A 13,509-nucleotide genomic window follows, 5' to 3' on the forward strand; every position below is an offset into this window, starting at 1 on the left:
CGACCATGCGGCCTCCACGCCTAGGGTCAAAGGGCACAAATTCTGTTTGCACCTCAAAGACATCAATATCCTTTCCCTCTTACACCACAGCTGGGCAAACAACAAGGGCTGGCCTGGCCAAACAGCCATGGCACGGATTAAAGGTCTGATGATGACAGCTTCTTTGAGGGAAAATAATCAAGCACACATAGGCAATTTCATGTGCGCGCACAGACACGCGTGCGCACACACACGCGCACACGTACACGCATACAAGCACACGCATACAAACACAAACACACACACACACGCGCGCGTGCACACGCACACATACACACACAAACCTCAACCTACTGTTTCGTACCCTGGCCTGAAGCCCCAGCCTGGGCCTTATTAACCCATCTACAAGTGATGGCTCGCGATCGTCCTCTGGCTCTGCGAGGCCGGCCAGGATGTAATCAAAAACAGACGGAATAATCAACAAAATGCTTTTCGTTCCCTGTAAGAATGGATCCCAATAGCGCATGGATTAGACTGAAGCGGGCACTGGTGGCTGTGAATGATGTCGGGCTCCCGGCACCAGCCAAGTCACTGTCTCGCGGTGCCAAGTGAGTGGATGCCAAGCACTTCCTGCTGTAAACAATCTACCCACAGTGATGCAGGGGGGAGGAGACCTTTGAATGAGGAACAGCAGCTAGGGATGCATGGGGAAGACCCAGTTGTTGAAGAGAAATGTCTCCTATAAACAAACATGTGTCCAATTTGTCAGACAAGCCACGGTAGCCTTTTTAAGGGGAATGTCTGTGTGTGTATGTGTGTGTGTGTGTGTGCGTGCGTGCGTGCGTGCGTGCGTGCGTGCGTGCGTGCGTGCAAGGACAGCAGGCATCTCTCTGTGTGCTTATACATGGAGACCATGGTGCTTAGGGCTTATGGGGACAGATGTAGGATACAGATTGGCTGAGCTCACACTACACATGATGAGGAGGCTCTTTGTTTCATGCCCCTCACCCTAACTGCTCTCCTATTAACCACACCCTCTTCTAGCCTGTTTATTATAGCTCTCACTGCTAACACAAACGGGTGCATGTGTTTGGTCCGACGTACTAACAGGCATTAGACCGACACCCTAACCCAAAACCCAACCATAACATAAACCTAGCCTCACAGGAAGTAGTAAAGGTTGTAACCGGCCACGCATGTTGGGAGTGACGCCGTTGTCGGGGTGCATAACCAAGGTATGCACCCCGCTGAAATCACCCCAGCTAGGCCCCACTGTGCTGCAGGATGATCACATCGGAGTCTCTTTATTTGAGCCACGAGTCGTGTGAATGTGAAACTCATTTAGGTTATCTGTGCTGCACATAATGTATACTACTAGAGGTTCGGGCTAGATGCCGCTATACACCACCGATCCGACCAATATGTCTGACTCATAGTGTTGAGGTCTTTGTCAGAGTACATGTCTGTGTCCATTCCATGCCCATATATGGAGGTCCCTGATGTCATCAGTATATGCCCATATATTGGCATGCCGATGTATGGACATAAGGCCCAGGATAGAGGACTCTGGTCTCTGGTGGACTGCAACGGCCTATGCAAAGGAGCGATAGGGATACGACGTAAATGCTTATGTATGGACATATCAGTCGGATTTGCGGTTCTGGACAACCATACTGGGTTTGTTTATGGTCGTGTCTGGGTCAGAGTGACGTAGCCGTGATCCTGCCTATATGGGCGTATATTATGTTCATTTCTATTTAGTTCTTTGTGTGCACTGCTGTGATTATCCACCAAATGCAAGCATGCAACAACTACCGGAGCCTTCTAGAGTTGCATAAATGAGGGTTCATTTACGATGAAAAGATGCATTTCCCGTCAATCCATTATTCCGTTAGTAGCCACGCCTAGTCACCCACGCATCCATATATGGTCACGCATCATGACATCACATCTCCATATATGGTCACGCATCATGACATCACATCTCCATATATGGTCACACATATGTCAGTCTGACATCATCCAATCTCCATATATGGACACCAGAGGTCAGATGTACTGTGCCGTATTAAGAAGCTCTGATGTTTCAGGGCGTGAAATTGTTTCTCACCATTAATAGGCATCTTACTGGTGTAAGCTTGAAATAGTGACAAACGCTCATAGACTCCAGTGCATTCCGTACACTTCCGGTTCAGGGCTTTGTCACTTTTCAGCTGGGAGAACCATAGAGGAGAACTGGCCCAATGAAGTGAACAGAGGTGACGCAACTCTCCTTATAGCGGCTCTGGGTATTACTATTAGCATAGTGGTAATCAATCTTGGATTCCCACACATAAGAGTAATGATTCCAATTTAGAGTTCAAGGAGTGTCAACACGTGGTGTTTCTCTTTGCACTGTTGCACACATTTCCTCTTTTCTTTCTTTAGATATTTCCTTTTCTCGCTCTGGTTCCAGAGGGGACACTAAACAAACGTGTCCGTCTGACCCTCTTAAAAGGGAGCCTGGGACAGAGCAAAGCTTTGGACGCAGCATGGATATGCTGCCCTACAAAACCACAGTGCACTTTAAGTGTTTCAATTGGCCATCCAAATGGGTTTATCGGTAACATACATACAGTAACTGATATTGCATAATTGTGTATTCTGTTCACAAAGTGTGTGTCGTAGTTGCTTGGTCTTTGTAGGGCAGGATAGCACGCTAGGTTCTCAATGTTGGAACCCAGACACGTCCCTAACTCTGTGTACAAGTGTACAAGGGTCCACAACAAAGGCCTAATCAATGCACATCAAACTGGGGGGGTCCTTGAAATGATAAAGGTTGAGAACCCCTGGTATTAAAGCACACACAGACACCACTGGGCCACAGCGTATTTATTCATAAATCACTCTCTTTTACAGTGGCCTGTGTGTGGGAATGCAGTAAAGAAGCGAGGGAGGAGAGTTGCAGCATGGGGCTATGTTCAGCTCTTACTGCATGGCACCGCTCGTATATAAACCTGGAGATGATGCATGCATGCACACACACACACACACACACACACACACACTGGAACATTTGCGCTGGGCTGGCACACAGGCGTGCGCTAGTGAAACACAGACACAGAAGCAACACCCATGGGTGAAAACACGCACGTGCGCACACATACAGTACACACACACACACACACACACACACACAGGCGCACACACACACCTGCCATTGCAATTCATGTGGTCATTCTTTTTTATATGAAAGAGACAGGCCTTTGTCAGAATGGTAGAATGTGAGGCGACATATTAGCCCTCCTGTCGGAGCCAGTGAGCAGACAATGCCGTTAACATGAATGGTGCTGTCCTTTAAAGCTGTCTGTCTGTCTGTCTGTCTGTCTGTCTGTCCCCATTGACTATACAACACACGGCTGAGAGCACCATGTCCATCAGTTAATCAGTGAGCAACTCATTGTATTGCTTACTCATTTAACACGCCATTTGTCCTCCAGAGAGCTGATGCATCGTCGTCGATATCCCAATCAGGCGTTGCGAGAACTGCAATCTACCATTAAATAGTGCCACCTTCTCTCACCGCGTGACCACGTTCTGTCTTCTCTTCTCGTCCCTACATGGAGAAACAGGCGGAAAAGGGGGACGGGGATGGGGAGGGGGGGGGGGGGCGGACAGGGTTTAACAAGTTTGGCTTGCGCTAAAAGCAAATGACAGCCCACAAAACAAATGTGGCATTACAACTTGGTATTAAAAGGCCTGACATTTACCAAGGCTCGTTTATATGACTGCCCGTACTTAGCTCATTGGCAGCCCCTATTACAGTGTGGGTGGAGTGTGAAACGGAGCAAACTGGGCCGGAGCTGGACGAGCGCAGCGGGGTGAGCCTTTAACGGCCTGTGGGAGGGTCGCCCTGTAGATGAATGAACACCTGGATTAATGGGGTCAACGCACGCCGAGCTGCTGAGGAGGGCGATTCCCAGCCACGGCAGCCATTTTACATTTACGTTGACCGCGTGTCTCACAAGAGCGTCTTCCTCTGCTGGTTTTAGAGGGGCCGGCGGGAGGGTCCCACAGGGCCATGGGAGAAGGAAGACAGGACATTGTTCGGAGCATGTGGTGGGGTGCTAGTTAAACGCTCCTGGTTTTATTAACCCCCAGCCTGCTCAAGGACATCCTCATATACTGTACCGTCGCTGCAACGGCACTGGATTTGTGCTGATGCTGTTGAAACTGTTACAGTAAAGACAATGCAGTTTTGTGGTATGGAATGAGTCATGATTTGAAGTCAGCTGATTCCTCTCTCGTCACAGCGAAAACACGACTGCTCCTCCTCGCTATGCGCTGTGGAATTAGCGGTGTCACACCGGAGTGTTGTCTTAAATCATTAATTAAAGGCTTCCCACTCCTCACCTTGGTCCACTGGGAGTCCGTCAGGTTCTGGTTATGCATGCAGCCCGACAACCCTGACACCTGTGTGTGTAGAACAAGTGCCTCGCATTGCCAAGCAGAACAAGGAAGGCGCTGGCCCTTTAACTGGAGCTCTGTGTGCTTGGCAGCCTAATGGATGCAGTCTAAAGGTGCTAATGGATGGCAACCTGAAAAATGGTCTTATCTGAAAAGGTCCAGGACAGTTATAAATGAAATAATCGCAGCAAGCGCATTAATCCATGTTCATGCCCTAAGGGGGGGACCTCAGCTCACCATTTGATCTGTGTGTGTGTGTGTGTGTGTGTGTGTGTGTGTGTGTGTGTGCGTGTGCGTGTGTGTGTGTGCGTTTGTGTGTGTGTAAGCGGTCGTGCATGTGTGCGTGCATGTTTGCAAATAAGAAAACCCCTGTTTCCATCATTCACTCCATTTCTGTGGGAACTAACAGCAGAGCTCTTTTAATTATTCTTTCTGAGTCGCTTTGAAACAGGAACCTCGTCGGAGGTTGCACAAGAGAAGAAAGATGAATGAGAGCGAGGGAGACGGAAACACAGAGGCAGAGAGAGGCAAACAGACACAGGGAGACCCGGAGACAGAGAGACTGAAGACAAAGTCACCACGCTCACATTGGCGTGGCCACTAGACCACCGCACCGCAGTCTGAGTGACTCAAAGAAAGTTGTTACTCATGAGGTTCATGGAGTGTGCATGCTGCATGGGCAACCGAAATGGGGTGGGGAGATGGGGAGTGTTGGCTGTGTGTGTGTGTGTGTGTGGGGGGGGGGGGGGGGGGGTGTTGGCCAGTATAAAGGAGACAGGAAAGGCATTGTCCTCATTAGTTGAATATTACCGTGGTCATTGCAGATGTTCATGACGTTCTTGGTTCTTTCCTGTTTTGTCATGTGTCCTGCAGTGCTTGATTTACAAGTTTACATTATAGTCCTAAACTTTCTTTCTTTTCATTTGTTTTGAACATCACATGAGAAGAAAAAACACCTCATAAGATGGAGCAAGTATTGAAATGTATTAAATACTGAAGAAAGTAAAAGAAATACCTCAAAACTGTCTGCAAGTACAGTTCTTAAGTGCATGTACTTACCGGTAGTTACTTTACACACTGCTCCTGGGGTCTATCCTGTGATCCCTGTGAGCTTGTAGATCAGCTGTACTAATGCTGATTGTTTGCCAAGAACAGGGGTGTTGGGGTTCACGTGGTTAAGAATGTGCGGATGGACCTATAGGCCTGACAACGTGTCACAGGTTCAAATCCCGATCCCGACGTTCTTTGATGTGTGTCGCTCCACCCCCCCCCCCATTTAATGACAGTCTGCTGGTTTGTCAATAAAGGCATAAAAGACCCCAAAATAAATCTTAAATAATATATATGTGTGTGGAATGTGGATGTGTTTTTGAGGCAGCAGGAAATGTACACATCCAGCCAGGCTCTGGGAGATGAATTTCGGCCTAGATTTTCTTATTGTGTAATGTACCCATCATATTATGAATGTAGGCCTGCTCTAGTGTGACAAATTGTTGGAGGCATACGCATCAGCTTTGATTTAAGCACTTAAGCCCTACTTTATTCTTTATTGCACGACGGTGTTCTGCAAATATAACAAGAAAAAAAGAAGACAAAAACACAGCTCAGCTTGTAGATTTCTGTTATTTTCTTTTATGATGTATTTTTATGTTTTGGATTTTAGTTTTTAGTTTTTATTATTATTATTGGCAGTGATGGAAAGTAACTAAGTACATGTACTCATGTACTGCACTTACGTGCACCTTTTAGGTATAGGCCTATTTTTACTTTACGGGAGTATTTCCAATTTTCTATACTTCTTTACATCTCAAAGACAAATATTGTACTTTTACTCCACTACAATTAGGCCTGTTTGAAAACATTAGTTAGGCTACTAGTTACTTTGAGGATTTTGATTATTATTACAAAACATATTTTAAGATATTTTTGGGGCTTTTTTGCCTTTATTGATAGATTTAGATTAGGAACACAGGAACCGGGGAGAGAAGACATACAGTACAAGTCGGGATTCGAACCCGTGACACACTGTCATGCTGGATTACCAGCCAAGGTGCCTGGCACCTGTTTTGATTTTGTTAAACAATTTTAGACATATAGGCTACCTTGTGAAATGGGACATTCTGCCTAAGAGTATACTTTTACTTTGGGCAAAGTGAGGCCTAGCCTATTTCTCTCTAGGTCGTCCTCAGACGAGCCTTCCATCGTCGCCTCCAGTCATCCCGGCCAGCTCATTGGTGCTTTGCGCTCCTGCATCTTTCTTGAGTACATCCACAATTATGTTAGTATGGGACGTCCTCGTGACCGGTGCCCATGTGTTGGTTCCCACAGCACCAGTTTGCTGGCTGGGAGCTCTTGATGTCTTTGGCAGTGTCCTGCGAGTCTCATTCTCCAGGCTACTATTTTGTCGCTCACCCTGAATATTCCGGCATGCAGATTCTCGTTGGTAACATGTGTACTCTTGCTGATGTTGAGCACTACAGGTAACATTCTGGTGTAGTACATTCATTGTAGTCATACTTCCTTCAGAGCAGTGCCTCCTGTTGTTGTGAGAGGTGGATGTTCCGTTTGGATGTTATAGGTGTATGTGTATATAGTTTTCTTGGCATTCAGCCGAAGGCCAACCTTGGCACACTCAGACTCCACTCTGCTCAAGAGCTCCTGTGCTCGCTCCATGTGGCTGGAGAGCAGGCTGATGTCATCCGCGTAGTCTAGGTCTGCATTCAGGACAACTGCAAGGTGTCTTCTTGACCTCCTTGGCGTAAGAGTGATGCCAATATCCTGCTATTTAATGCCAATACTTTTGTACTTTTACTCAAGTAAATACCCGTCTTTACTTGTAACAGAGTATTTCTACATTACAGTAGCCTGCTGATATGTGAGTACTTTTTCCACTGATTATTGGAAATATCCTGCCTATTAACAACACACTAAAAATAGGGACAATATTGTCATCACCTTTTAGTTAGCTGGTTTCTTATGCATGGATGCATCTCGCAGGTAAGGTACTGTACCACTTCAGTGACATCAGCACATAATTGAAGCTAATTTCTGAAGCTAAATTACAGTATTTAATTCACTAGCGCTTTACCTGGTTTTTAGAGTAAATTGATGTATCATGAATGAATAAACTTACCACGTTGCTCTGGTGATCTCACACCCGATGCACTTGGGCCATAGATGGAATAGGTCTTTCAATGAAAGCCCCCGCCCTTACGGACTATATGGATTGGTCTATTGAGATTCTGTTACCCATCCTCAGATTAATTGGTCCACTGTAATTAGGCTAACTAACAGGATGTTTAACCAATAGCCACGTGACGTGGCTCAAGTGTTGTCCAATGATGAGATAACATTGATACAATGTTGAGATAACATTGATAAAAATAAAAAATAAATAACAGACCCAAAACAGGTATTTTCATAGCAAGCCTCCCATTAGCTACACAGGATTTTGGAAAGATTTTTAAAAGACAACATTCTAGTCTAATTTATTATTTTTAAAATCTTTCCAAAATCTTGAAATCTTGTCAAAACCCTTGTAGTGTAGCCTCAGGCTTTAGTTGAATGGTCGGATGGACGCTTATTCACATTTAATGGTCAACACTGCCATCTTGTGGTCAAACAAGAGAGGTGAACACAATGGATGTAATGCTGCATGTATGTATTAGGGGCAGAAGAAGAATTTTCATAAAACATAAAACTTTTATTGCCTCATAAAACCTTAATTTTTTTTCCACTTAAAAAAGTACTTTTTATCCATATGAGTTCAATTAAAGTTCACAGGGTAGAAATTATGTGCATTTTGATCAAAGATCACAGGAGGAAATAGATTTTTAGTTTTTCATATAATTCAAAATAGCGGGTGATCTAAAGGTCAGAGGTCAAAATTCAGAACACAAAAGTTGTTCGGCATGCATATGTGCATCGAAGTTTCATTGCCGACGGTCAAACGGTTCAAAGTTTGCATTTTCAAATGAGTGCTATAGCGCCACCCTTTGGCCAATGGTCGTGGGCTTTGCGTCCTCGTGTTTGGCATAGCCCAGGCTCTACCATATTGCCAAGTTTCGAGAAAACCAACAGCACGGTTCAGCGAGAACTGTTATATTTGGCGGAAGGAGAAGGAGAAGAGTTATTGGCTACTGTCTCCAGACGCTTTGACCCCCCCCCCCCCCCCGCGCGCGCGCGCGCCATTGACTCTATTCCTGTCCATGCTAAACCCCTCATCCCTAAACTTGTCATCCTCTTGCTCGTTTACATACTGTATGACGTAAGTTTTCCCTTCAATGTCATATCATATTTAGAGGAATTCTGACGTCATTTCCCCATTCATTGTGAATGGCAAAACTTGAGACATATGGGGACAAAAGCTGTTTATAGAAGGGGCCAAAAACAGACACAACCAGAACTGCACTCTGTCGAGTGCCTACTTGCTTGTTGCGTGCGCAAGCAGAGCGCGCGAGTGCTGTGGAAACTACAAACTACAAACTGTCAAATCTCAGCTTCTCTGTGAAGGAACGTTTGAAATGTTGAATTATTAGGTTTAGCTATTTGCTACCTACCTACTTTATGCATGTAAAAAAGTAGTATTATGAAGTATGGTACAAGTTTCTATCTACAAAAGAAATACAGTTTTATCGATTTAGAATTATTCTGGATCAAAGAAAAATAAATCATCGATATCCGAAAAAAGTATAAACTGAAATAAAATATCACGTATACAGTATAATCATTTAATTATTTATTTTAAATTGTCAATTGCTTTAAATTGACTAAATCTTGGACTATAGTGATATAAATACTAAATGCCTCTGTGTATATGTATATGTAATTTGTAAGTTGATTAGCGGTATAGAGCACCGAAGTCCTGACGTAACTCGCTCATCCCGACCATTCCCCTGGTTCGCGGAAGTAATTTCTCTATGGAGAATAACATGGGGTGATCTTAATATCGTCTACTATAAGCGTTGTGGTCCAAAAATAAACAAGCTGTCTCGGCGTTATTGTCAGGGAAGTGTCTCTGTATCGTTTGCAACAGTCAGTCACTCATAATATATGATACAGTCTGCTTCTAGCGAAAATCTAACTAATTCAGCAGCAGTAACATTAGCGTTTTCTCTCAGTCAGTTGATTCTTCATATCCATATGAGTGAAGCGGCCGGGGTGACATGTTTATTTTTCAAACACAGTTGTTATATGAGGCGACCTAAAATCGCCTCAATGGGGATTTCAATGCAACTAAACAAATACATGAACCTGGGGACTGACGCCCTCTACTGAAAGTGACGTCAGACTTCGGTGCTCTATACTGTGGTTACTTTGCGCCACTTTTGATGCGTATGCACCGTCCCAGCATATGACATCAGGGTATAACTGGTACAACTAGCTCTCAATGATCACGTAATAAAGATGTGGATTAAAGGACCCAATGCCTTCGATGGTGACGTTATGACGTATATGTCCATCAGTGTCGGATGGATTAAAGGAAATGCCTCTATGTATATGTAATTTGATTAGCGGTATACTGTGGTTACTTTGCGCCACTTTTGATGCGTATGCACCGTCCCAGCATATGACGTCAGGGTTCACGGACCCCTCCCTGGTCCGTGAACATTTTATGAACTGTCAGCCGGTCTGTGACAATATAAAGGTTGGGAACCCCTGGTTAAGAGGAGACCACATGGGGTACAGGGCAGGCTTTATTGGTCTGACTGTCATTACAATTTACAATTACAATTTAGGCATTTAGCAGACGCTCTTAATCCAGAGCGACTTACATTAAGCAGGAACAAAAAGCATGGGAATACATCACAAAAAAGCATTTATCATGAAACATGCGTAAGCTAAGAAAGTAACAGTGGAATATCTATATTATGAGACTATACATATAAACTATATATCTATACTACTATGCTATACATATGTACTATGGCGTGCTATGACTATATACAATGCAATTATAGTGCTGTCTACATAACATGCTATAAGTCTATCAAATCATTCAAATGCTATCTAAGTCTACCGAAATGCTATCTAAGGGGGGTAGTGGGTCATTAGAACAACCTACTGAAACCTTAACCTAATCATAACCGCAAGCACGGGAGCAGCGCATGTTCGACCGCATGTCTGACCGTTGTTTATGGACTTGGCTTTTGTCTTCAAGTCTATGGACTTGGATGGCCTATGACGTAATTTCGGCAAGCCATGCATTGGGGAGGCACACAATTTGCCTCACTTTTGTCTTCAATGTTTGTGCTTACACAATGATTGTGTACACAAACACTCAAAACTGGCCATTCATTATCAATGGCATTTAATTATTGTGTTGGAACAATGACGTAGGCCATTCAATGTCAATGGCATTTAATTTAATGTTTGTGTTAGCACAAAGTTTGTGTTTACACGCACACTAAAAGCTGGACACAGGAATCACACCCGTGTGAAGTGAGGAGTGCTCTTATAATCATATATCATCATACATCATCTCATTCTTAGCTTCAACATGTACACTGCTCAGCCAATGTGCCGGACTTAGCCTTTCATAGTCCCACAAAGTTTAAACAGAAATAAAAGTTCAAGACGGAAGTTCTCGGAGTGTCGGTATGCCGGTGTGTAACCCTCTGCTTTTGCCACTTTCCGATAGGACGTTCACTTTCTCTTGGAAGTAATGGAACTAATATAGTAACTAACTATAACGAATAGTCGAGGCCCAGTGAACCGTTTAGCACTGTACAAAGGTGTTCTGATCGTATTTCACCAAAGCCGATAATTCTGCAGTTATTTCTCCACTGTCTCGAAATCTTAACCAAATCTTTGGTTATGACTGCAAACTGATTTACTTGATTTATTTTATTTTCAACTTTGGTGATCAGGTCAAAGTATCAGCACCATCTGCAAGCTGCTTTAGCATGCAGGGAATTCACTTTAGAACCCTAACGCTAACCTAAAGAAAGAACAAACAACCACAACCATGCTGTTTTCGTGCTCATACCCAGCCAGGCACCCAGCCAGCCAGCTACCCAGCCACACACATAGCTCCGTAAGGGAGTGGTTGCACCACTCAAAAAGGGGGGGGAAACCAAATCCTGAACCTACGTTAACGTTTCCTCTGACAAACGGGTTGCTGTCTTATACACCTCAGTGTGTACTGAGCTTCTGGCCTGCCTGTTTGGTTATATAACTAGGAAACAGGCAGCAAGAAACGCCAGGAACGATCCACTAGAAGCCACCATGGGGATGACACACACGCTGTCCATTTCTACCACAGGGCCCAGGGCCAATGCTACCAAGATCTGGCTGATATTGGCCTGGCAGGATAAGATGGCACAGTCTATACCAAAGCCTCTTCTGGTGTTTTCTGGGCTAACATACTCTTTTATTTCATGGTATTGACCCAGTAAAGGGCAGTAGGAGATGATCACATCCAAGAGACCCATGCTACTGATCATCACCATGGCAATGTAGATATTGGGGAAGATTGCCTTGACAGCAGTTCCTATGGAGAATCCCAGGGTTCCCAGGATGTAGATGACCTTGATGCTTATGTCAAAACTATCCAAACACTTCTGAAGGAGGGCGGAACAGACAGAAGCAGTAGCAGAATTGACAGCGAGGCCCCAACAGCCCATCTGCACGCCCTTGTTGTAGTTCTGGAGCTCAATGGAATTAGCTGGTGCCGTGGGGTCTCCGTGGTAGATAACTTGTCCCATGAAGTCAGTATAAAACACAGATGCAGCTATAATAGAGAACCATGTGAGGAGATGACACACATAACCTCCACAGTTGGCTTGGCATCTTCAGCATTGAGATCCAGAGTAGTCGTACAGTGGTGCGCCTCTCTGGTCCCCCCTCCGATCCCTCAGACGACAGACTCCTCTTCTCTGCATGCTGTTGGACGTCACATGGGTCATTAAGGCTGCAGGAGGGGGGGATTGTCCGAGGAGCTCCAGACACTGGCCCTGGCATATGGCACACCTGTGATCCCATTCGTCCAGAGTGTGAGGGGATGATGGAATGTTGTCGGTTGTACTTGTGAGGGTGTGTTGAGACTGAGGTTGATTTGCTGAAGGGGTGGTTACCTTGTTCAGTAGAGCCGTGGCCACTCACTGGGTGGGAATGACCAGAAATAGACACAACTTCTTCAACGATTTCAATTGAGTCAAAGTGGCCAACATGGGTAGAACGAGGAGGAGAGGAGGCCTCCTCCATCTCACACTGTGACTCTGGTATGGCTAAGGCTGAGTCACTGTTACTGTTAACACACTTCACATCAAGGAAGTCCATCTCCAACACAAGATCGACATGGTTGTCTTCCGCAGCAAAGTTGTCCTTTCCAATCGGGTCAAGGACATTGGGCTTTAAAGAGGGTTGACTACTGGAGCGAGTGGAGTCCCTATCTGCTGTGGCCTCTGCCTGGTGGGATAGTTTGAAAGGTCGCTCGTGAATACTGAGCATATGCAATATAACAGAGATGATGAAGATGGTGGCAGTAAAGAGGAAAAGGACCAGTTCCTTGGACTTAAATGCACGACCCAAAGCCGTGTCAGTCCATTCTAGACCAGCTAACATATAGCCCACAGCGCCACCTATCCCACCAGCGAAAGAGTGTATATTTAGAGCCATATCTTGCTCCTCTGTATCAGCAACATCTAGAACGTAAGATATAATTGGTCCCTCAGATGCATCAGCACAGAAGTCCAGTACCACCACGCCCAACACAGTAAGGACGATGCCGATTGGCTGGCTACCGGGGGTGTCGCCAATAGACAGACCTATCAACGAGCCGTTTAGAAACAGTGCTACTCCCAGAAGCAACCCCACAGACAGGGCCAGTATGAAGGGTCTTCTCCTACCCAATCGTAAAGTGCAGCGGTCACTGGCTGAGCCGATCACAGGACCTAAAATCAGACCCAGTACAGGACTGAGGAGCCAGGTTAAACTATGGTACTGCTCTGGAAGGCCTATTTGCAGCAGCAGTGGAATTACAAGAGCACTTTCCATGGAATAGCAGAACTCGCAGCCTAACATCACTGACCCGTGCATCAGCCAGCGATGCAGTGGTTTTCGCTGCATCGCTGGATGTGTGTG

General features: G+C 45.2%; 1 protein-coding gene across 1 annotated transcript; it reads right to left on the reverse strand.

Moving 5' to 3' along the window:
* Window positions 1–11,594: 11,594 nt before the first annotated feature.
* Window positions 11,595–13,494, reverse strand: LOC310869657 (solute carrier family 45 member 4-like; the record flags this gene model as incomplete). The annotated part of the gene is given in 2 exon segments (XM_083780488.1): window positions 11,595–12,189; window positions 12,191–13,494. Coding segments are annotated over 2 exon segments (1,899 nt in total).
* Window positions 13,495–13,509: the final 15 nt, after the last annotated feature.

This window comes from Protomyctophum parallelum (assembly GCF_964188405.1).
Source record: "Protomyctophum parallelum genome assembly, chromosome: 13".
In the NCBI taxonomy this organism is placed as follows: domain Eukaryota; kingdom Metazoa; phylum Chordata; class Actinopteri; order Myctophiformes; family Myctophidae; genus Protomyctophum; species Protomyctophum parallelum.